The sequence below is a fragment of the Amphibalanus amphitrite genome, unplaced genomic scaffold, assembly GCF_019059575.1.
Source record: "Amphibalanus amphitrite isolate SeventyFive unplaced genomic scaffold, NRLGWU_Aamphi_draft 000083F_arrow, whole genome shotgun sequence".
NCBI classification, from domain to species: Eukaryota; Metazoa; Arthropoda; class Thecostraca; order Balanomorpha; family Balanidae; genus Amphibalanus; species Amphibalanus amphitrite.
Window position 1 is genome coordinate 70,518 of NW_024881579.1, and position 23,766 is coordinate 94,283.

Genomic DNA, 23,766 nt, shown 5'->3' on the forward strand with positions numbered 1-23,766 from the left:
TGCCGCTGTTCAGTGTGTGAGTTGGTGCGCTTTGCAGGGAGAGGTGCACGTCATATTCATATCTTTGAATAGTTAACCCGGCAGTTGCTGGGGTATTTCGCCACCCACCGTTTGCTGGGGGGGGGGGGCGTTAAACGCCCCCAGCCGATAACTCGAGAACCAAAAGGCGCAGCGAAACGCACGAGGCGGCAAACGAAAGAACGCGACGAGACGCTTCAGATGTGTACTTTAAAGTTGAATTTTGAGGTCACAGGTCAGGTCAAGGTTAGGTCAAACACCTGAAATCGGGCTTTCAGTAGCATGGACTTCAGGACTTCGCAATGGGCGCCTCTCGTCATAAACTCTGTCAAAACGGTGCACAATCCACCATATAAGGCCTACAAGAGTGTCAGCTCTATGCAGGGGTCAGTCAAGCATAGGTCAGGGTCAAGGTCAGGTCAACCGGGCAGGCACATATCCCCGAAAATAAAGACTGATATTCGCAGCCTGTGATACATGTTTTATGGGTAATTTGGGGCGTAGAACACGATGGTGACATTCATTTTATCATATGTGTACGTTTTTGCCTAAAAAAGCTCCCTAAATGCATGCCTAAATGCACATGCCTAAATGCATGTATCATGGTCGTGAAGCATTCACGAGAAATTGCCAAGATTCAGTTCAAGATTTTGGAAAATGCGGAACGATAATCAATAATCGAAGATAGCCATTTGGTTGTTCATGGTATTGGCAGTCTAATGGCGTTTACGGCATGTCTGTATGTCTATTCTGTGATTGTATATGATTTTTTGAACATATGCCTTTTTTGGTCGAAAACTCAGAAATCATGACGTCACTAAAACCTCGATATCTCAAAAATTTTCCGACGGATTTTTTTGAAACTTTGTCACAATAAACTTGAATCAATTCCCTACAGGTATCCAATATTTGGCGCGCCTGCGGCGCGCCGTTTTTATGCTATGGCTCAGCGAAAAAAGTGGGGGCGTTTAACGCCCCCCCCCAGCAACTCGCGGGTTAACATAGTCATCTTTTTAATACACACATCGTTCAAATCGCGGCATAGAAAAATGATGAATGGGAAATGTTTATTAATTATCCAGACGCCCTTCCCACCCTTTAACGACATATCCGATATTTTGATGGTGATAACGATGGTTTTTGTGGGCCACTAGTCTACCTGACAACTTATAGCTGCTTTTTTGATACAAACAAAACAAATCAGTCATCGAGAACTTGCATATAACCTAGATAGACTACCATACCGCGCTGCCTAAAACAGGAGCGTCCGAATCTGATCTGTAGCATCACGCGGTAAAGCCAACGCGGTCTGTGCCGGCAGCTGATAAATCCAGACACGCACGCGGCATCAATCAACAGAGCCAAGCCTCGCTGCCACTGAACAGTCGTAAATCATGGAAACAAACTTCGGGCGGTGATCGGGCGCGACGTGCCTCGGTCGCATTTATACGCAGCGTCCGGTGTGGAATATCGAATCAGCCGCGCGCGATGAAGCGCCGTGAATGAACCGCTCGGCTCAAACATTGAACCGACGGCAGACGCGGCAGACGCGCGGCACACTCGGCGCGGCAACAGGGTGGTGAAACAGTAACAACGCCACTCGCTCCGGCCGGATCGAGAGAACACAGACACACACAGTCACACTCACAGAGGCATGCACACGCACACAGACTGGCGAAGCGGCCTGAGTCGCTGACCGAGGAATTATCGGTCGACACGGGGTGGGACGGGCTGTCTAACTCAGCACACACTCAGGAGTGGCCAGACTAACTCCAGCCGTTGTCCGACGTCCCGTGGCAGCGTAGAGCGTCCAGTTCTGGCGTCGCACGGACACAAGAGAGTAGCAGATTGTACCACCGAATCGGGCCCGCCACAACAGCTGCGAGTTGTACCATCAAATCGCGAGCCCGGTCGCTTGGCGGCCCTATTTCACACTCACTCACTGACGGAACGCTTCCGCCGTCTTATAATAAATAGCTCACACCGAATCTTTGTCAACACGGCACATTCTCACACCACTTATAATACCACTTCTCTTATTTGCGTGTGGGCCCGTGATCACTGCGATTCAGCCCAGCCAGACGAAAGTCGATGCCGCGGGCCTCAGCCGTCGCGGAGGGGCCTCGCCGCAGGGTCTCAGGGCCCCGCCTCGCTCTGCAGAGGTCTCGTGAGCGCACCGGGGGCCGACAGGGCCCGGCACTAGCACACCTGTTCCGGCGAGGAGTGGGCTCGGTCCGATCCGCCGCCGTTCCCCGCCCGTGACGACGAGAAGCAGAGCTTCATCGTGAACGGGAACTTGCTGCCTGTGAGACCGAAGGAAGACAGGGAGGGAGCGTCAAATACGGAAAACGACATGCAAAGCGGAAACGAGAAGCAGGGTGAGGATGCAAACAGCTGAAACAAGCCTGTTGAAATGTGCTGTCTAAAGCGGCCTTTGATGTTTCGGCCTACTAGAAAGTAGAAACCTTCTCACAGAGATACGCCTCAGAATAGTTGAAGTTTCGCGCGCTAAATTGTCAATGGAGTGGCTAAACTATGTGTCGCCCGACTTTTGGCGCTTCCTCTGCCTGTCTCATTTGGCCGTTGACGAAGTTTTACTGCTCTATCAAAGGAATGTCCAAAGTTGGGTAAGCGATGTCTGAATAAACACAGTAATGGCGCATACAAGGCTAAACTCGAGTTTTCTGCGCCATCGGCCGGTAAAATCAGTGCCGTCATCGGAAAAGTTGGACGTTATGTGAAGGACTGGCGGGATGGTTGGAATGTTGTGACGACCGGTCGGCGGTGGGAGACTCACTGGAGCGCGGGATCGACTTGTGGTTGGAGACGACCAGTGCCTCGACTGCCTCCTCTGTGCTTCTGAACTCCACCAGGCCGGAGGAGCTCCGCTCGGCTGCGGCACGGCGAGAGAACACCGCGTCAGAACACCGAATACAGCGACAAGAGCACCGCGTTAGAGCACCGAAGACAGCGACAGGAGGATATTCCGAGCATCGAACACAAGATAGAACAATGGTGAGTCGTGAGAACACCGAAAACGCAGCAGAACACCATGCCATAACACCGGACACAGCGACAGAGCACCAAACGCACCGCGACAGAGCATAAAATGCATGGCGGAGCAGAGCACCGAGCGCACGCTGCATCGAACGCGTGGTGAACGAGTACCAGAGCCCCCAAAAAATGACCGGTGCCCACAGCGCTTAAAGCACAAAAGTAGAAAACAGACGGTGCACTGCACAGGTTCGTCGGGATAGTGGTCTCATCTGGTCTGCCGTTTTATTTGTTCCGTGGTCCGTGGTCCCACCCCGTCTGTCTGCCCGGTTCCTGTGAGAGCCGACAGCTGAGTCCGACAGGGAGCGGGGCCAGATCTCCTGCTCTGACAGCCAGCTGCCCGTCCCCGTTTGCCGTCGAACCATTGGCGCAGTGCAGGAGCGCGTGACACGGAATCCCTTTCTCGCCTGGCCCAACCGTATTTGCGCACACTAAAAGCTCTCTCGTATCGGCACTGGTATGGCTAAACGAGTAAAGTGCCTTCCGTCGACCAATCATGACGTCCTTTCGAGGTACCTATTTGTGTAAATAATGATATTCATTCTGGTTACTGGTAAATGCTGCAGGCAAATTGTACGCAGTTCTGAACGGAGTCGTAGCACACGAATGAGTTTGTTTTCCCAAATTCCCAATATTGGCCGAAAAACGTACGTACCTACACCAATGACAGCAAGACTTGAAAGCTGCAGGTGCATTTGCAACCGGGATCACGACCGAATCACCACCCTTTCGCATGATCTTGCATGATGTAATCAATATTATGCGCGCGAATATTCCTATTAAAAGGTTCAGTGAGTGATCAACTAGAAAAAAGAACTAAAATAAGCTTCAGGTATAGAGATAGACGCTGTAAGTGGCCTAATTTTACAGCGCACTACGCGTAAATCCACGTTAATTTGTTTTGAATGAGGCTGTGTCAGCCGGCAGCAGAGAGATGCTGGCGACAGCCGCATTTTTCGTCCGGGTATTTGTCGCCCATCCAACCAGCAAAACATTCCTCTTGTGAGCCAGCGATACGACAAAAAGGTTTATTTAGTTTGCTGAGTGCAAACGAGTCCTGACGGCGCGATTTTCAGTGGACGCCAGCTGTCACAGAGCTGCCTGGCGAAGATCAATACGCTGATTAGCATTTTATTTGGAACTCGTGAACTGGACGAAAATGCCAACCGTGCCACTTTATGGAAGCCATCTCTATCGGGTCGCTATTTCCTTCCTTCCTCGCGCGGCACGCAACGGAATTGGCTGGAGTGCTGAACTACCCGGCCGGCGTATGGGAGGGCACATTACAAAGATGTGCCGTAATGAAATGACGTGGGTGTAAAACACTGGGAGACCGTGCAGAACGGGTATCTAAAAGGCGGCTGTCGGAGCTGATAAACACTGCAAGGGTGCCTCTGACGACACCAACATAACCATTAAATCTTTGACGCACACCTGGGAGCGAAATAATATTTGACGAGCCTGGTCTTTCTAATTAATTCGACAACTACCGAAAAACTACGACCGTGAGCCTCCAGGTAGTCTGAGAGTAAACACGTAAGCGAGAAAGCACCTTAGCATTATGGAATAAATAAGCAAAGAGCCAACTCTGGAAAAATAAGCGTATAATGCTAAGGGCGAGCGTCCACAATAAAATGGGTGATAACCTTGTTCTTATCAGCATCCAATAGCAATTAAATATACACGGAAGACTGCAGAATACTACTTCATGCAGATAAATTTTGAGTCGAAAACGGTCACTTGTACTGTTTTCATCTCAACTCGCTTACCAGTTACCACCCATGAGTTACGACAGCACCACAATGACGGGTTTATCTGCGTCGCCGTCATGCAAGCGGTATCGCATTGAATCGACACAAACATCGCACTGTTGACGTACTTTTCGAAGGGAAAATGTTGGCGGAGAGCGGGGTGGCCGCTCCGGCTGATTGGAAGATTTCCGTCAGCTCTGACGGCGCTAGCTGCGGCGGCATGTTGAAGAAATGCAACACCTGCAGGCGAGACGAGAAACAGGGTCAGTTGAGCTGCAGGACCTGACATCCAAAAAATATTTGTGGACATAATAATTAACTAAAAGCTGTAAAAATAGGCACACAAATACATTATATATTAATAGCATCGACAGGGTCGCTTAGCGCTCTTACACGGCCTTGGCTTAGCGAGGCATGTGGGCCTGGACCCTGGAGACACTAATTCGTTCATTCGGTTTACATTTCTAAAATAAGAATCTGCACGCCTTTGCCTTCGTAGGAGTGGGACAATCGAAGTTAGGTTCGGGTGACATTAGAGGCCCGGTAGGTCACCGGGTCATCAACATGAGCCGATCAGCGTCCGACTATGTTGATTTAACCCTCGCACGACCAGGCCATTTCTCATAACACGAACGACCAGGGGGGGGGGTTGTTACGATCCCCCCCTGGCGTTTCGAAACGGAAGGTCGTAGAGCTTAGCGGAAAAAACCAACGGATTGCTCTCAACGAGATCTCGCGATTAGTGGTATATTTTTTGGTCCTAGGTCAACATTTGACCTACTTTTGACCGGTCAAAGGTCAAATTTTCGGAAAAAAATAGACTTTTTTCAACTTTCCGCGGCGATTGCGGCAAAACGGTGGGAGATATCGACTTGAAACCTTCACTATCGTGTTCCTTGATCAATTCTCTATCGTTCGGTATGTATTTCGTTTCCCTAGCTCTAAAAATGGCGCGTTGGGAGCGCCGGAAGTCGGCAAGGTCACAGTCGGCGGCAGAAATTCGAAAAATCAAAATTTAAATTTTTGAAATCTGATTGTATTTTTGGATTTGGAAGGTCCATTTGCTCCTTATAGAAGCTAATATTGCTGCATATTCCCAGTGAGGTGACAAGAATTAGCAAAATAGTGGTTCGGGCGCTTTTCAAAAATAGTACCGGACGCTGTTCCTCTTATGACGTCATAACTCCGTGACCTGACCTGACCCGGTCAATTTTCTTGCACCACACGATAGCCAATGCTTGCCCCAACATGCATGGGAAGTTTCATCATGATCCATCAAACAATGTGGGTATCACCGGCAGAAAACCTAGGGATTCGGCGCACACGTTTGGTAACTGTCGGCCGGAGGCTGTACCTCTTATGACGTCATAACTCCGTGACCTGACATGACCCGATCAGTTTTTTTCGGCAAAAGACGCGCAAAGGTTGCCCCAGAGGGTATTGAAAATTTCAGCCCGCTACGACAAGCCGTTTAGCGTGCACTTCGAAAAAACCTCAGGGGGGGGGGGTTGATACACCCCCCCTAGGCGTTCTAGGGTTAATAAAGGGCAAGAGAACACGGCGTCTGGCACATCGCGGAAATTACGGGCGGTGCCATAGGGAGACGGTTGATATTTTCTCCGAACAACAGCCCTTTAAACATTGTCCGATTATTGGTAACAAGTGAAAACACTTCGTTTTAATGAAATTGTTCGACCATCACCGGATAGTGAGCGTCGCGTGATGCCTCACCATTCATTAAATGCAATCGTCCATACTTCTGTGTACCATTCATTTAGCCATATGTGTCTATAGCTTTTGGGAGTCACAGCATGTCAACAGGTCGGAGAGTTTGATGTTTCTTCCGAACACCTGAGAACCATTTTTTACACTTGCCCAATTGAGTTGTTAGTTAAGTGTGAGTAACTTCTGCTCCAATAAAATAATGCAGCAAAATACAGCCAAATGCAGTTGGTCCTGGTTTAATGTGAGAAACTAAGATGCTATGAATCAGTACACCGCCAGCAACAGAGCTCGAACAATGCACTGTTACAGACGGTCTAGCGAACCCATTTCTAACGTAATTAGCGATTGCATAGAGTGAGTGATCACCTTATGAATGGGAGTGACAGGAACTTTGCTGATATATCGTGGTTGGAAATTATGACCACGTAAAACACTAACAAACATGCAAGCATAGCGACACCCCTCACGATATCACCCATTCCACTTCTAGCAGCAAGCACAAGACATTTTTACTTTTAGAATAATCATACGATTTGTATTTGATTAGAGTAGTTGAATTAAAAGCAACAAAAAGCCTGTCTAGTTCCGTCAAATTCTCACCTTTGAGGGTGCCTGGATGCGGTTCTTGCTCGCCATTCCCGGGTTGAGGAATCGGTTGTTTTTGCAGCCGGTGAAGTCTTTGAAGCTGGGCGTTCCGTCGGGTAGTGAGTAGGGCTGCTGCACGTTGTTCAAAAACGCCTGTTTGCTGTACCTGGGTGGTGGCAATGCGTGGGTAATATCAATTCATCAGGTGCACTTTCAGCCCACCTACGGCACCATAGGCGTAACCACAAGTCTATAGTTACCGTGAACCACCAGAAGGATCGTAAACAATAGCCTTTTAGAGAACTCTTTGGAGCACAATACGGTTGGATATAATATAAACCAAACCAGTAACTCGAATACTTTCGGGTGGGGCTGAAAAAAAAACTTTTTACCGGGTAGACCCACAGTAGAACAAAAATGCAGCTCACCCCAGTTGGAGTTTGCTGCCGAAAATGTTGATGTTGTTGAGGTTGCCGATCGCCCTTTCGACGGCCAGCGCGTCGCCTAGTTGAACCATTGCACACCCCTCCTTGGTCTTCAGGAATTTGATCTGCAATACGACGAGTTGGTAAACGTGCATTTATTTAAATATAAATTGCTTTGGATTTACACAATAAATTCAATTAACTTGAGTTACCACTGTTACACATTACCATCTCCATTGCATGTGTCACTCCCAAACAAAATCAAGAAATACGAGTAAACAACATATAGGCAATGTCAAATTAACGATGACAAGTTATCGAAGGACGAAGATCGATTGATGAATGATTTAGACATTGTTCAGCAAGGCTGGCAACAATATCAACCGGGTCGTTGCAAAGCGAATGAGCCCATAAATTCCAATGTCGGCGCGGCTGTTCGATTAACTTCCATTACTCGCGCCGTTTTGCCATCCGGCCGAGACCGGCGGCTCGGTTTCGCGCGCGTTTCGCCGGACCTCGCTCCCGCCATTTATCGATAACGGGAGGGTATAAGCGGTCGGCGGTGCTATTTTTCGCGCGCGCCCACTCTCGGCGCCTCGCTGCAGTCTCGGCGCGTTAGATCGAGTCGTGTTTGCCGGCAGCGACCGATGGCCAGGAGCGGCCTCTTCGACAGGGAATCTGTCTCGCCGGCCGTCGCTCCGTCCGGCTTCGGCACACAGATCGATCGGAGCCGGCCGCGGTGAAATAGACCCGGCCCTGGCCAGACACGCCTCCGCCCCAGCCCCTGCGCTCGGTCCTCACTGCGGCGGCAAATTTAGAATAGACATCTCACCGGCGCTAAATGTTTGATAACCCTGTACTTCATCACTTTTACGCATTTGACAAACTTTATCCAACAAACATCCTTCAACCCGACAGCAAACGCAGAAGCGTCGTCCTGGTTGCAGACTCCCCACTACTCCCCCCCCCCCCCCCCGCGGCTGTCGGCTCGTCAACTCAGCCCCGCGGGGCCAACTTAATCCACCCGGCGGACAGGTGAAATATTAACGCTCGGTACGAGCCACCGTCGGCAACGGTAGCACGTACCGTTGCGTCACAAAGTCGCTCGTCTGTGGCCAAACGTGGCGCAGTGGGAGACGAAGCCCTGAACACGGTCCCTGGACGCAGCTGCACGCCACGGGAGCCCGACTTTAATAAAGTCCCGCACCAGCACATGTAATGAATGAGGCGCGCATTAAAGCAAACGAGGCGAGTGAGATTGCTCCTATCCCCAGGTTAATAGCATTACGATTGGTGTGTTTGGTTACCGGCTCGCGAAAAACAAACAGCGTTGTAGGCTTTGAAAGCATAAAAAGAAAGTTTGTGAAAGGCAAGTTTCCACCGTACCCCGGTTCTTGATGAAGGTCTGGGTGGATATTTGACATGGTCCGTGTAACAATTAGCAGTGGACGGTGCGGGACAACTGTATGGGTGAGTTTGAACACAGCAGCAGGAATTATCCTGCAAAGGAGCAGCGGACGGAAAAATGTTAGCCAGCACAGGAGATGCCTACAGTTGATAGAAGGCATCTACTTTCTACAGTCCGGTTTCGCCCTGACATCATTGTAGTAAATCCTACTCGCAAAACGTACCCGGATGACATTGCCGTAGAGGCAGAAGAGGTTGAAGAGCCGCTCGGCGTTCATCATGTCCTTGTTGAGACCGTAGACCATGAGCACGGCTCCCTGCTGCGCCAGACGGGGGGACGCCGGGGCCACGGCCGGCTGGGCGGCGAAGCTGGCCGCGGAGAGGGCAGCGCGGGCCGCAGGAGGGGACGCCTGCAGCGCCAGCTCGGCAGGGTTGAATGTTGTGGCACCGACGGCGGGCGCCGCCAGCGCGGCGGCAAACCTGCCCAGGGACAGACTGTGACCGGTCAGAGACGGACTGTGGCGGGTCGGAGACGGACTGAGGAGGGTCAGAGACAGACTGTGACCGGTCAGAGAATAGACTGCTGACTAACTGCGGCGGGTCAGAGACAGACTGTGGCGGGTCAGAGATAGACCGCTGACAGACTGCGTCATGTGAGGGACATACTAAGGAGTGTTAGAGATAAACTTCAGACAGGGACAGTTATAATTTCGCGCATCATTCTCTCCCATGTTTATCGACCTTCTCTCTCTCTCTCTCTCTCTCTCTCTCTCTCTCTCTCTCTCTCTCTCTCTCTCTCTCTCTCTCTCTCTCTCTCTCTCTCCCTCTCTCTCTCTCTCTCTCTCTCTCTCTCTCTCCTCCCGCTCTACCCTCCATATCCGGCATGACTCCTCTGGTGATAACGAATCTCCCTCTCGCTCTCTCTCCCACCACGGTCACGCCGAGTCGTGGTCAGTGGCCTCTCCGCCTCTGTCCGGCCGCCCGCGGCACTGTGCACACTGCACGAGTGCACAGGCGGTGCACTAATGTATGCACGGGCGGGTCGGCCGGTCAGCGACCTGAACGGAATTGCTCCTTACCTCTCTGCGACTGGTGTGGCGCCGTATAGGGGTGAACCGCGCACCGCCTCCAGACCTGAGGAGCAGAGAGGGAGGCGTCACTTACAGTCCAGGCGAACGGTGGGTTTAGAGATTTGATCACGGCCCCGCGGCTTTTCGAGAGTGATGGCGCTCGGCGACAGTGAGAGTTATGTGCATCTCAGTGTTCGCATACATTTGTGGCTCGTTCAATGTCGATGCTGTACCTGGAACTGTTTGCATAAAGGAGTGGTCTGAATACGACCTGACAACGGCAGAGCTCTGACACACCAATGAATATTCAGCAGGACAAAGCCATCATTTGATTCGCGAGCACGAGTGCCCTTGGACTGTACAGATCAGAGTCTGGTGGCCAGGTGACCGAGGGCGAGGGAGACAATACCTAGGCGAAGACCATTTCAGATGATCGTGTACAGTGGGAAACAGGTAACTTTTACATGGTGATGAAACAGTGCAAATAAACTCTCTGGTCCGTAAAATTGCAATACATGCTCCTCATGTAGAAATAGATAATGAAGTGGTGCTGCGTTTTTTTATATTGATTCAAACTCGGGTAAAAATTACAGCCATTCAAACATGATAGTACTGTGTAGAATCGACCACAAAATCTCTTTCTTTGCTTAATTGTTCATGCAATGTTCTTCATAGCATGTTTTGAATAAAACGTATGATGATGATAACTCTCAGAAATTTCTAGGACAGTGGCACCTACGCATGTTCTTCGGCATAAAGGCGCATCAAAGACCACTGGGATGGTAATGGTCTTTCGTTAGTACTACGGGACCGTCAGACGGTCTGGAAATTATATTGTTGTTAACTGAAGTGGTTCCCAGAGGCACTTAGCGGCGCAGTTTGGAGCACAGCTGAGAGGAAAAGGCTTCATTTGAATGCGGGAGCGTTGAAAGGTCTCCGCAGCGGCATCACAGAACTTATGATGTGCGCTCGCCAACACAATAGGGCTCCAACACAAAACGCTCGCGGCTCGACTAAGGTGTGTATTGCAATTTGCAATGTCCATTACATGCAGAGCTGGGCAAGTGCGTTCCTTTAGTGCGTTCCTGCGTTCTTCCGTACGTACGCACCGCCCTTTTTAGGAACGCAAGAACGCAGGAACGCAAAGTTTTTCAAAGGAACGTAAGTAAGAGGAACGCACCACCCGAAATTTTGAAGCGTTCCTGCGTTCTTGCGGAACCACCCGAAAAATCATATTGCTGCCAATGACCTCTGTGTCAAATGTTTGAAACTCGAGTACGTGTGTTTGCCGGTAGAGGCGCCACTTGTCGGTCGAATCGAGGAAGGCTTGTTTAGATTTAGTGGTGATGTTCACTATTCGATTCGGTTTCAGGCATCAAATGTGTAAAGTAAATATGATAACTTTTACTTAGATACATCTTTCAACTTAACTATTGTTTTTAAGCAGGTCGTATTTTTGTTGAAAACCCTACGGATGATATTGGTAAAACGTATTTCAGATATTCGATTCGGAAAAGAGATGTCGAGCTGCTTTTCGGCCCCGCGTCGCCATTCTGGGTATTCTGTAATCGATTCGCCCCGTGTTTGGTTGGGCCCGCCGCGTGGTTCGGCGGTATTTCTTTGTCCACGACTTCGGTTGTGAAGAACACGCCTGTAGTGTTGGACTGGCGCGATTTGCCTACTTTGTCCGCTACAGTGTTGCGTTGCACTGATTTTGGTATGATTTGCTGCTTGGTAGGGCCAGAATACAATACGGGATAACAGTTTGGGACGCAGGAACGCAGGAACGCTAACGCACCGAGCGAAAAAATTGAGGAACGCTATTCCAGGAACGCACTAACCGCGGCCGGAGGAACGCAGGAACGCTAACGCACTACCGAAAATCGAGGAACGCGCCCAGCTCTGATTACATGTAACATACTAATTTAACATGCAATAATTATGTGCTGTTCAGGATACGGTTGAATTTGCGGTGTTCAATATGAATAGAAGAACATCTGCCCAATTATGGGGAATCTAGCTATTTTTTTCAAAAATTGGGCACCTATTCGAAAAGCATTAGCACAATAAAAGATGTACATATGCATGTGACGAAATGGTGGCGTGGTTCTCAAACAATAAAAATGGACCTCTCTTTCTCTCGCCGCTCGATTAATACCTGAGTCAAGTAGGATCAGAAGTTTGCTGACGACCTGCAGTTCCGTTTGATTCGCCGCTCAAATTTGGCTCAGTGTGAGCTCCTTGTAGCTGCCGTCTCCTATAGAGCGACGTTCCCATATCTTACCAAATTGCTTACAAATCCCCTCCAATCCGGCTCTCATTCGGAGCTGCATCCAATCCCGGTAAACAGCGCTGGATAGGGCACTTGGTGCTCAAACGAACTCCCATCGGGCCGCTATCACACTCACATCTCCGTCCGGGCTCGAGGACGTTCATGCGAACAATGGCACAAGAAAGCTCGTTAATCCCTCGCCGTCGGACCGATTACACTGTCCGGAACAACTTCAGAAAGAGCAGCCAGGAAAGTTAAATCGTTAACTTACGCGATACAGGTCCGGCACACAAACGGTCACCCTGCAGTTCGTGACATTTTCAGCCGGGTCCGCAGAAGTTAGGCTGCACCCGACGCGGGGCTCATAGAAAGACGCCGGTCTAGGTTTCGCTCGAACTGGTGAAACTTCGGTTCGAGTCCACATTGACAATCTCATCAGGCGCCAGGTGACTGCCCTGTGGTGAAGTTCCCGCCTCTTCTGGAGGACTCTGCCTTGAAAAGTTTCAGGTGTCCTGGTGGTCGCAGGTGATACCAAAGATGTGCTACCACAGGTGTCTGTGACTTCAAAAAGCATCTGTGCCGTCCACATTCACATGAGTCATGCACGTGAGGGGGTGGAAAGACACTGCTGTCTGGTCTGCTTATCTACTCGGGTGTAGCAAACCCAAATGCCCGCAGCTCACGTCATGCAACCTCATCACAAAACTTGAATTTGCATGTCATATCGCAAACACATTGGTGAAGCCCACTTTCTACGAGTACTTATAACATTTTACCTGCGAGTGGTTTGGATCGTGTATGCACCTTGGTAGTTCTGGAAATTGGTTGGCGTGCTCTGGTCTCATGTAGGACCGGCTGTCGTAAATATGGAAAATGTTGGGTTCAGTTCCTAGTTCGACCCCGCCATGTGGTCGGCGGTTAATATTTAATCAATTCCCCGTCCAGTGCTGTCGATTATGGATTATACCACAAAGACAAAGACAAAGCTTTAGCTAAACAGCCCAAGCCCTGGTGGCGACCCATCCGTGTCGATAAACGTTAAACACGCGCGTGGTGCTGTACGTCAATGACAAATGTCAGCGTGTGTTCTAACACAGCTGATGCTCTGGGGAACAGTCCGTTTCGATACTAACACGCCGGTTTGCGGCCGTGTTCCTGCTATCGATCGACTATCGCTCGGCTACCTCCGCTGTGAAATCCAGCCGCCGCTCTGTCGGCTAACAGCTTCTGTTCCGGATCAGACGTCGACCGAGGGCTAAATCCGATCCCGGTTTAGGTCGTCGCGGACGATGGGACGGGTTCTTTGGCTGGTTCGAGTACCAGAGGGGAGAGGGCTGGGGCGGCGCCAGTGATACCCAAACGCCAGCACAATACGGAATCGAAAGCACTGATGTCTCAATCAGCATCCTATCATTATCTTCATTATGCAGCATTATGCAATAGCAAACCAAGACCGCCGGTGCAATTATGATGTCCCTTGCTAGGAGTAGCAACGATATTAACCCTCGCCCTGGCAGGGGGCGAGCGGGGTCGATGCGACCCCCCTAAGGTTTTTCAAAAGTAGCGTAAAAACGCCGCCAAATGTGGCACAGCCTATGGGGCAACCTTTTTACATATGACCTGAAAATTTCAGGTCCGGATGACCTTGGGTCAGGTCACCAGGTCAGAAAGACCGGTACAAGGTCATGGTCAAATTTCAATTTCTTTTTGCACCTGTCCAACACACAGTTTTGGACTGATTTCCTTCAAACTTTCAGGATGTGCAAAGTTCACCGAGTTGTATAACATGTAGTTCGTTTTTTTTTAGGTCACTGACCTGAGGTCAGTTAGAGGTCATTACGTCGTAATGTTCAGCCTATGGGAAAATGCTAAATTCGGAAAACCACGGTACTTAACAGCAGGTCACCTGGTGCTTCTTTGTTTGGTGTACTTATCCATGGGTCAGGTCAAATGAGGTCAACAATAACTTGGCACATAATGACGCTAGAGCTTAAAAGATGGTGTCATTGTGTTCCTGGTGATCAGCCGAATCGAATGATATGCGATATGATGCAATTTGGTTAACTTGAACTTAACTAATTAATTAAAGTTTACTTAAAAAATAAGAAAAACTTTACGTACACTTAAGCGAGCTTAAAAGTATATCATTCGACGCGCCTTGACGTGCTGAGTTCACTGGTGCTTTTCTTTTTGTTCTATCTTAAATAGATCAAAAGGTATAAGCGAAAAACTTTTGACCTGTTTTTAGCGATTTTTTACATTTATACCCCAAAACCCCCCTAAATATTGACCTAGAGCAACCAAATTTGCACAGGGGGAGAACTCCAGGGGCCCACCTACCTACCAAATTTGGTGTTTCTACGTGCCATAGAAGCCAATCGCGAGGGGGGTCGCATCGACCTGCCAGGCCGTGTTATGAAAAATGCCCTGCCAGGGCGAGGGTTAACCCGCGCCCTGCTGGGGGGGGGGGGGTGTTTGAACACCCCCCCTTGTGGTTTTTCGCGAATATCTCAAAAACGGCGGCGCGGAGCGCCGCCGTTTTTGGTACACCTTATCATACATCAATTCTACACATGTTGTGAAAATTTCAGACCAAGGTCATTCAAGGTCAGGTCACCAGGTCACTTGAAGTGACCTCACCTCATAAAAAGTTTCAATGTCTGTCATAGCTACACCGAGTGACCGATCGCTTTGAAACTTTCAGCGATTGCTAAGAGCAATAGCATGTACAAAATGTATATCTCAGAATTTTGATATCGATGACCTAAGGTCAGGTCAATTTTGCGACCTCCCCATTATAAGTCAATGGGAGAAAATTGAAATGCGCCTCTTTTGGACGAAAGACATTATAAACACTCCCAAACACTGAATTACAAGTGGTTTAGACACACTGAACATGAAAATGGTGTCCGTGACCCCTGTTTATGCCCTGAGGTCATCTTAGGTCACGAATGGTATCTAACAGTTTTTCGCAAATAACTTTTGATAGAGGCATGCTAGAGCGATGAAAACGCCATAGATGTGTTCAGCTCGACGATACGGATCGACTGATATGCAACATGACCCTTCCCGGTCAGGTCATGACCTTGACCTGAGGTCAAATTTTCAAGTTGACCTTTCAAGGTCAAGTTATAGTTCATTCGATGCGTCTTGACGAGAGGAACACGATGCCGGTAAAAGTTAGCTCGTACAAGACTTGGGTCAAAAGTTATTGCAGAAAAACTGTTTCCGAAAAAATCGGCTATTTTTGCAGTTTTTGCCCCCTGCAGGCAAAACTGTTGACGTTAGGTCAAATCTGAGAAAAGTATTCAGAAAGGGCGTTAATAGGGCTATCGAATGCGCTTTTCCGCGGCGCTGTAGCTCTATTGGTTCCCGAGTTATGCGTTGGCTTCTTGGAAATTTTCGACATTCGACCTGGAAATCGGCGAAATTTTGCCTTCAATGACCTCTGGTGACCTGACCTTTGACCTGACCAAAAAATTGACCGAAGTGATTTCCTCATTATTTTTGACGCCCTTTCGAACGCCGCCTTCCGCGTATCGCTACGTGGCCCAGGAGCCGAGTTAGAAGGGGGGGTGTTCAAACACCCCCCCCAGCAGGGCGTGGAAATCCAGGACCCCCAGCAGGGCGCGGGTTAATGACAGCAGGATCTTTCCCGGTTGACACCGCTGTTTCCCCATCACTTCCCAACATATCACCTCCTAACCCGACGTCGCCACTCACCCCTCCCCACGCACACCCTCGGGAGAAGCCGGCACGGGTCGAGACGCGGCGCGGCGGCGCATCGGGACGCCAAACAAGCCATTAGTCGGTCATCGGCGACTTTTTGCGGCTGTCTCGGCCGGCTGGCTGCTGCGCACCGCCGGAGCACGACCCACTGCGCGGCTCAGAGGCTCCCGCTGAGCCGGGATCGGCTCGGCGGCCCGTTCCGGCGTCACTCCATTGGCAGAGGAACACGCATACCCGACGCACCTCGGGCGGGGACGAGACGTTTGTTTGGCATAAATAACAGCCGCGGCGGTGGGAGGGGTTTATCGCGTGGTCTCGCGGCTGTGCAGTAGGCGGGATACGCGCACAGAAGTCAAGGCTGCTCATAATGCGCTGAAAACGGGTAGGTCGACTTACATGAATGTAATGTGGTTGAAGATCAGGAAACTGAAACCTTCTTTGTAGACTGAAGGTAAAATCTAGTAATCTTGGGTAAAATGACCCGAGATAATGTGATGTTATGAAAGTAGGTAATGACGTTTTGAAGAGACGCGGTGATAAAGCGCACCACCTGCACAGCGAACATTTGCAGAAACCAACTGCAGTTAAACCGCCACAGCAAAAGCGAGCCTTTAAAGTCTAAACGAAGTCTAAATCGGTAGTTGCTTACTTATAAGCAACGTCAACACAGGAAGCTAGCGTTGAAGTGCCCTTTTAGCTATGCTCAATTTTTTTCTCTTCAAAACTACAGATTGAAAGCAATTCTCCGGTTTCCTTGACTACGGCACATTGACATGTCACTCAACATCCATTGTCCACATCGCCTTTCAGGCCTTCTTGATCACTCTTGTTATACAACCGACTATAACTGGGTTTCGATTCTAACAGGCCATGTCTGGGGCAGAGACAGTTCATTAGTGCCTTGATGTCCCGGTGACCCACTCAATCCATTACCGCGGCCGACACGGCTCACCGGTCACGTGATCAGCCGTCTCGGCTGCTGATTGGCTGTCGGTCACAGCGCAGGACAGTCTGAACGATTAATTGGCATAGTTGAAGTTGAAGGTGGGTGGCAGTTGATGGATACCAGAACTGTCGGATGATCCTGGAGACTCAGATAATGACATATGTCGTGTCTCAGAGCTCAGCTACCAGATGTTCAGACATAATTAATTCTTTTTTTGCGTACTTTACCTAAGAATAGGTATAACTTCTTCACTATTTTGATCTAACAAAAAGAAAATAGGATTGCTTTACTTACAGAAATAAAGGTTGCACTTATGATGTTTTAGATAAAATGTCTATAGATACAAGCCTACTGACAGTACGTCAGGAAGTGTAGCATGGATAGCACAAATAAAATTATCTAAAAGCATAACGTAAGGAAATAAAGCGAGCCGCTCAATTCGCATGTTTCTTGTTACACATGTCATCCATGTGCGCAGTCCGACCAGCGCACATGCCACGCACATTCCTCTTCTGTGATGAAAACGGACCGACAGCTTCAAAGACGAACTGACGAACTATTTTTTCACCTGTGCTATTTTTTCTACATAAATTCTGCTACGATTGTATTGCCAATTTTATCCTCTTTATTCTGGAACCCACGCCTCACCCCTCCATACTCCTGGAAACCGAATCTTCTGAGCAGGGATCCCCGAACTCACCGTAGGGCAGCGCGAAGCCGGGGAAGTGGGGCTCCTGCAGCAACGGAGTCTTGGCCGCCAGCAGCTCCGGCTTGGCAGTGACACCTGTGGTGACACACGCACGGTCAGTCGGTGTCAGTGTGTCAGTGTCAGTGACTGATACAAAGCCGTCGATGTCAGATCAGCCGCTCATCCCAGTGTGGCATGTCACAAACAAACAGCTTTAGACCGGCACAACACGGTAAGTTACCCAAACAAACACACTCCCAATGATGAATTCACCTCTAACCATGCCTTCCAACCCATAACTCTGAGCTCTCAACTGTCAGTCACAAGTCCCAACCAACTCTGCTGCATTTATTCCGCACGGCGACTGAAGCGACTGGCAGCAGGCGACATTAGAGAGCGGCCGCAGCCCGTTAGCAGTCGCAAAAACAGGCCGGGTCGCGACCGAAATACGCCGGCTGGTGTCACGGGCGGTTTATGGTGTCGGTGATCACCGCTATCCTCATTAGCTATCTCTTTATGACGCCTGATGTGCAGCTGTCGCTTCTTTGAGGGCAGGCGCCGCTTGCGACGACATCGGCGCGACCGTCGCGACGACAGATTCGCATTTCGCGTGACTGTCGCGGTGACGGACCTACGCGACTGTCGCGGCACTAAACGCCCCAGCTGTTCTTCGCCAAGGCTTGTGAGTGAGCAGCTACACTGAAAACAATTTAACCCAAGGCCGGCGAGTAAACCGGTGTTTCGCGGGTACCCCTATCCGCAACCATTTTTAACCACCCTTCCAAGAGTACAATACGGTCCCATTGCAGTGTAGTCGTCCCTGCTCTCAGCGGACATGTTCGCTGACAGCGATTATATCCGCTCAGAGCAAGTACGACTACACCGCAATGGGACCTAGCACTACTCCTGGGAGGGTGGTTAAAAATGGTTGCGGATAGGGGTACCCGTGAAACACCGGTTTACTCGCCAGCCTTGGGTTAAATTGTTTTCAGTGTATAGATTCAGCAGCCCCTTACCATGCGTCGAATACGGGCATCAAAGTCACCTCCCGAAGGTAATCGATGGTTCGCGTGAAATGCAGAAGTCTCCATTAACCCTCGCACGACCAGGCCATTTCTCATAACACGAACGACCAGGGGGGGGGGGGTTGTTACGACCCCCCCTGGCGTTTCGAAACGGAAGGTCGTAGAGCTTAGCGGAAAAAACCAACGGATTGCTCTCAACGAGATCTCGCGATTGGTGGTATATTTTTTGGTCCTAGGTCAACATTTGACCTACTTTTGACCGGTCAAAGGTCAAATTTTCGGAAAAATAGACTTTTTTCAACTTTCGGCGGCGATTGCGGCAAAACGGTGGGAGATATCGACTTGAAACCTTCACTATCGTGTTCCTTGATCAATTCTCTATCGTTTGGTGTGTATTTCGTTTCCCTAGCTCTAAAAATGGCGCGTTGGGAGCGCCAGAAGTCGGCAAGGTCACAGTCGGCGGCAGAAATTCGAAAAATCAAAATTTAAATTTTTGAAATCTGATTGTATTTTTGGATTTGGGAGGTCCATTCGCTCCCTATAGAAGCTAATATTGCTGCATATTCCCATTGAGGTGACAAGAATTAGCAAAATAGTGGTTCGGGCGCTTTTCAAAAATAGTACCGGACGCTGTTCCTCTTGTGACGTCATAGCTCCGTGACCTGACCTGACCCGGTCAAATTTCTTATACCATATGATAGCCAATACTTGCCCCAACATGCATGGGAAGTTTCATCACGATCCATCAACCGATGTCCGTACCACCGGCAGGAAACCTCGGGCGTTGGCACTCAGTTTGTGAAAATCCGGCCGGAGGCTGTACCTCTTATGACGTCATAACTCCGTGACCTGACATGACCCGATCAATTTTTTTTCGGCAAAAGATGCGCAAAGGTTGCCCCAGAGGGTATTGAAAATTTCAGCCCGCTACGACAAGCCGTTTAGCGTGCACTTCGAAAAAACCTCAGGGGGGGGGGGGGTTGATACAACCCCCCCCCCCTAGGCGTTCTAGGGTTAAAACAATTGTCAACTTATTGGAAACGTCTTGACAAATTCGTTAGAATTTTCCAATGGCTCTTGTTCCTAGAATCCAGCCGTATTTTCATGCTAGATAACATGTCATTATTATGCAGCCAATATCAAAGTTGTCGTGTCACAATATCCGCTGTAATTACCTTGTTCAGTTTCAAAGGCGCAGATCGATCGTTTGACCCAGCAGCGAAGGATATAGGATCGGAAGGACATCAGCGTCAGGGCGAAATTGAAGCCACCAGGCCGATACAAGGTCGATGTCAAACAATTTTGTGAACCATTAACCCGCGCCCCAGTGGCGGTCTCAGCCAACTTCGCCCTAGTGGGGGGGGGGGGGGGCATATGTTACCACCCACCTCTAACTCAAAAACTAAGAGGGCTAGAAAGACGCGGTAAAAAGCAGTCGATAGCTCTCAATGCGTACGTTTGAAAGTATTTCGGTCATTTTTCACCTTAGAGCAATATTGGGGTCACCAGAGGTCATCAAATGTCAAAATTTGCCAATTGTCATTATATTTTTCAGAAAACATGCCGCTATCTCAGGAACTATGGTAGCTAGAAAAACGCATGGAACAGCAAACGATAGCTTTTGAACTCTTCTTTTGAAAAGGTCATTATCAATATTGACCTCAGGTCAACGGTTTAGCCTCCAGAGGGCAAAAACTCCAAAAATAGCTGTTTTTACGAAAAGTGTTTTTCGACAATAACTTTCGACTACAAAAAGCGACGACATTTCTATTAGAGCACTTCACGGATAGGCTTTTTAGGATCCGGCCCGGCCCATATCCGGCAAGTCATATCCAGATCCACCCATTATCCGCCTTTCTTTGAATATCAGAATCCGGCCCACCCATGGCCCGTATTGCAGCCAAACTTCCAAAAAATATCCGTAATAATCCGTTTCACCAATAACTGGTTTCACCCAAAACTGGACTAACAAATTCAATCTAAGGGACCAGACAGCCATACATCTCACAGACCATCATGGTTCCAAAAACCATGCTTATAAACCTAAAACCACATGAAAATCACTACATTGGTAAACTAGGTATCAATTTTTAACTTCAATGTTGAATGTTAAAATTTTGATCCGTTTTGATCCGGGTTCAACCTTCAATTCCCAAATCCGGCCCGCCCATATCCGTTCTTTTTTAACAAATTTAGAATCCAATCCTATCCGGTCCGCGGATTTATCCGTGGATAACGGATTTATCCGGCCCATGAAGTGCTCTAATTTCTATTGCCAGAATCGTGTTCCTCTCGCCGAGACGCGTCGAATGAACTATAATTTGACCTTGAAAGGTCAATTTGAAAATTTGACCTCAGGTCAAGGTCATGACCTTACCGGAAAAGGTCATGTTGCATATCAGTCGATGCGTCTCAACAAGACAAACACAATGAGACCATCCCCAGCGTTCTATCTCTTTCCAATCGCGAGTTATTGGCAAAAAAAAAACTGTTTGTAGCCTCAAGTGACCTCGGATGACCTGTCTAGAGGCTATCAGCAAAAATGACACCTTGGTCATCACGAGTGGACTAAATCATTGTGATTCTGAAATATTTGGACTGTTCCGATGCGTACACACGGATCTAGAGGCATTTTCATTTTTCTCCATTGACTTGTAATGGTAAGGTCACGCCACTGACCTGACCTTAGGTCACGGATATAAAAAATCCGAGATATACACATTGTAGGCGCCCATAACAGCATGCAATCCACCAAGTTTAAAACCTTTCTGACAAACACTGCAGGCTGGACATGATTGCAAACTTCTTTTTAGGCTTGGTCAGTTAACTTGACCTGGTGACCTGACCTGACATGACCTGGGGTCAAAAATTTCACACATTGTCCAAAATTGATGTACCAAAAGCTACCGCAAGCGGCGCGGCGCTGCGCGCCGCGGTTTTTTATTCACACGCAAAAAAACGCGACAGGGTGGTAACATATGCCCCCCCCCCACTGGGGCGAGGTTAAAATGAACGTGATGAAAAAATACTTCGATGTACGAAAACAAACCCAATGACATGCAACGCCACTTCGTAGTTCATAACACGTTTCTGAGGAATCGTACAAGCTTTTCACTAAGTGGTCAAAAAACTATGATGCGTATCATCTAAAAAGCTGATGATGCTTTGGAGCTTGGGGACGTGTATGAGTGCCTCCATTTTTAGAGGTATGAGGTAGCATTATAATGGCGTATATACGTGATGTTCATTATGGAGTAAGCGTGACCGTTTTAATAATGGAGGTAATGATAAGGTAGCACGTTACAGGTCCAAAGATTATTTCTTATCGGGTCACCTTATACTGGAGCCAGAAGCCAGACTTGATGAGAAGACAGACAAAAAAAAAGTTTTATCACACAGAGAATAAATGCTTGGGGCATAATCCATCATGAACTTCTATCAATGATTTTCGGTGAGAAAACACATGCATTCCCGATTTTGTCACCATGCAGGGCATAAAATGACCTCCCAGCTTTCCCGTCATTCGAGTTGGCTGATTGGTGACCGAAGTCCGGTCGAACTTATTTCCATTCGCCATAAGATCACGTCGCGGCGCGGAGGCGCTCTTTCACTTTCGGCACGCCGCGTGTGGGCACGTGGCGAGGTCGGCGGCGGAATACAGATGGACGGGGCTGGGGGACCGGTGCGGGCGCTCCAATTTGTCGCCGCACTGCCGTCAGAACGTGTCCGAGTGGCCACCCGTGTGGGACGACCGTGCCTGAGCGGCCCGGACAGAGGACTAACTACTGTCGGGAACTGTTGGAGGAGAACGGGAAAAACACAAAGGCCCGCGGGGATGTGAGGAGAGCCACAGATCCGTGATGAATAGCAGAGGAACAGTTTCCAACTCAGCCGACTTCGTGCCACGCTCAACTTTTGAATTTTGAACTTTATGAATGTTTGCATTAATTTTCTTACATAGTGTGTAAAGAATGAATAAAGGAGTGAATAAAACTGGACCATTCACATCGAGACACACCACCTGCTTTCAAGAGTTTTTAACGATGAAGTTCAAAGAAACGAAATATTTTAGGGTGTTTTTTTCCCAAATGGAATCCTCAAACATCAAACGACTCAGTTTCCTGCTGCATGCGTAAATACCTCAGAACTTTTGATCCCGTCTCACCACTCCCGCGTTCCATCCTGTCCCATCCTTTTCCGTGCCGCCCAAACGTCCCTTCAAACTGATGTCACACCCTTCCTGCCTCTCCCTTTCCGCCTCTTCCTGCCACCCTCCACCCAGCCCCGTCCCGCCTTTTCCTGACCTCTCGTCCTATGCTGCCCCGCGCCATTACTCCCTCACGGCCTTGCCTCGTCCCTCCGGGTATAGGGAGGACCGGAGTCCCCTGGGACTGACATCAATAACAGCAGCACTGGGTGGATTTATCGGCTCTGACTCGCCGCTGGCCACAGGGTGTATAGGCCGGCATGGGCAGGACAGAATAGACGAATACCGGGGCCAGCAGAGACCGAGAGACGCCCGTCTGAAACTTGCTAACTATCATAGCGGATAACTTATCCTTTTTGTGCTACCTATTCAAGCGTATTTCTGTCTATTATATTGGCTTGGTGGTCATGTCAACAATTTTCATGCACAACTTTCAGTCGACTTGCAGGTTGAATCGGTTAAGTCACTGTGAAATTCACGGGGTTCTTGACTGTCGTGGTCAAGAAAGTCACACGCATGTATTTCAGTCATCTAGATTACTTTGTCTGTGATGAAGCGCAGGTGCCTGTGCGACGGCTCTCGAAAAAGTAAACCCGGTGCACTGTGCAGGTTGTGTAGGTGGTGTTGAAGAATACAACGTATAATCTCAAATGGACTGTAAGAAAATGAAATGTCCCTTATATGTATGTACTTCGCTTCAGTAGCTAATAAACTGCAAGATGTGAAACGGCGCTTGCAGCAGACAGACGTTCAACTGCACTTGTCACTTGAAGTTTTTCTCACACCACTGCTCAGAAAGGCAGCGGTCGCTAAAGCTAGTTTTTAGCCTGAGTGCAACCAACAGGATGTACCGAATTAGACACA

General features: G+C 49.0%; 1 protein-coding gene across 2 annotated transcripts in view; it reads right to left on the bottom strand.

Annotated features, from left to right (window-relative positions):
* Window positions 1–1,068: 1,068 nt before the first annotated feature.
* The window catches only part of LOC122379704 (heterogeneous nuclear ribonucleoprotein L-like), a 90,257-nt gene continuing 67,559 nt past the window's right edge, over window positions 1,069–23,766 (bottom strand). For both annotated transcript variants that reach the window (XM_043362105.1, XM_043362104.1), the window contains exons 6-13: window positions 17,683–17,766; window positions 10,045–10,099; window positions 9,190–9,460; window positions 7,562–7,683; window positions 7,149–7,299; window positions 4,952–5,063; window positions 2,816–2,911; window positions 1,069–2,321 (exon numbers count right to left, since the gene is read on the bottom strand). In XM_043362105.1, coding sequence (XP_043218040.1) covers window positions 2,218–2,321; window positions 2,816–2,911; window positions 4,952–5,063; window positions 7,149–7,299; window positions 7,562–7,683; window positions 9,190–9,460; window positions 10,045–10,099; window positions 17,683–17,766 — 995 coding nt within the window. In that variant the 3' untranslated portion in view covers window positions 1,069–2,217. The remainder of the gene's footprint in view (window positions 2,322–2,815; window positions 2,912–4,951; window positions 5,064–7,148; window positions 7,300–7,561; window positions 7,684–9,189; window positions 9,461–10,044; window positions 10,100–17,682; window positions 17,767–23,766) is intronic.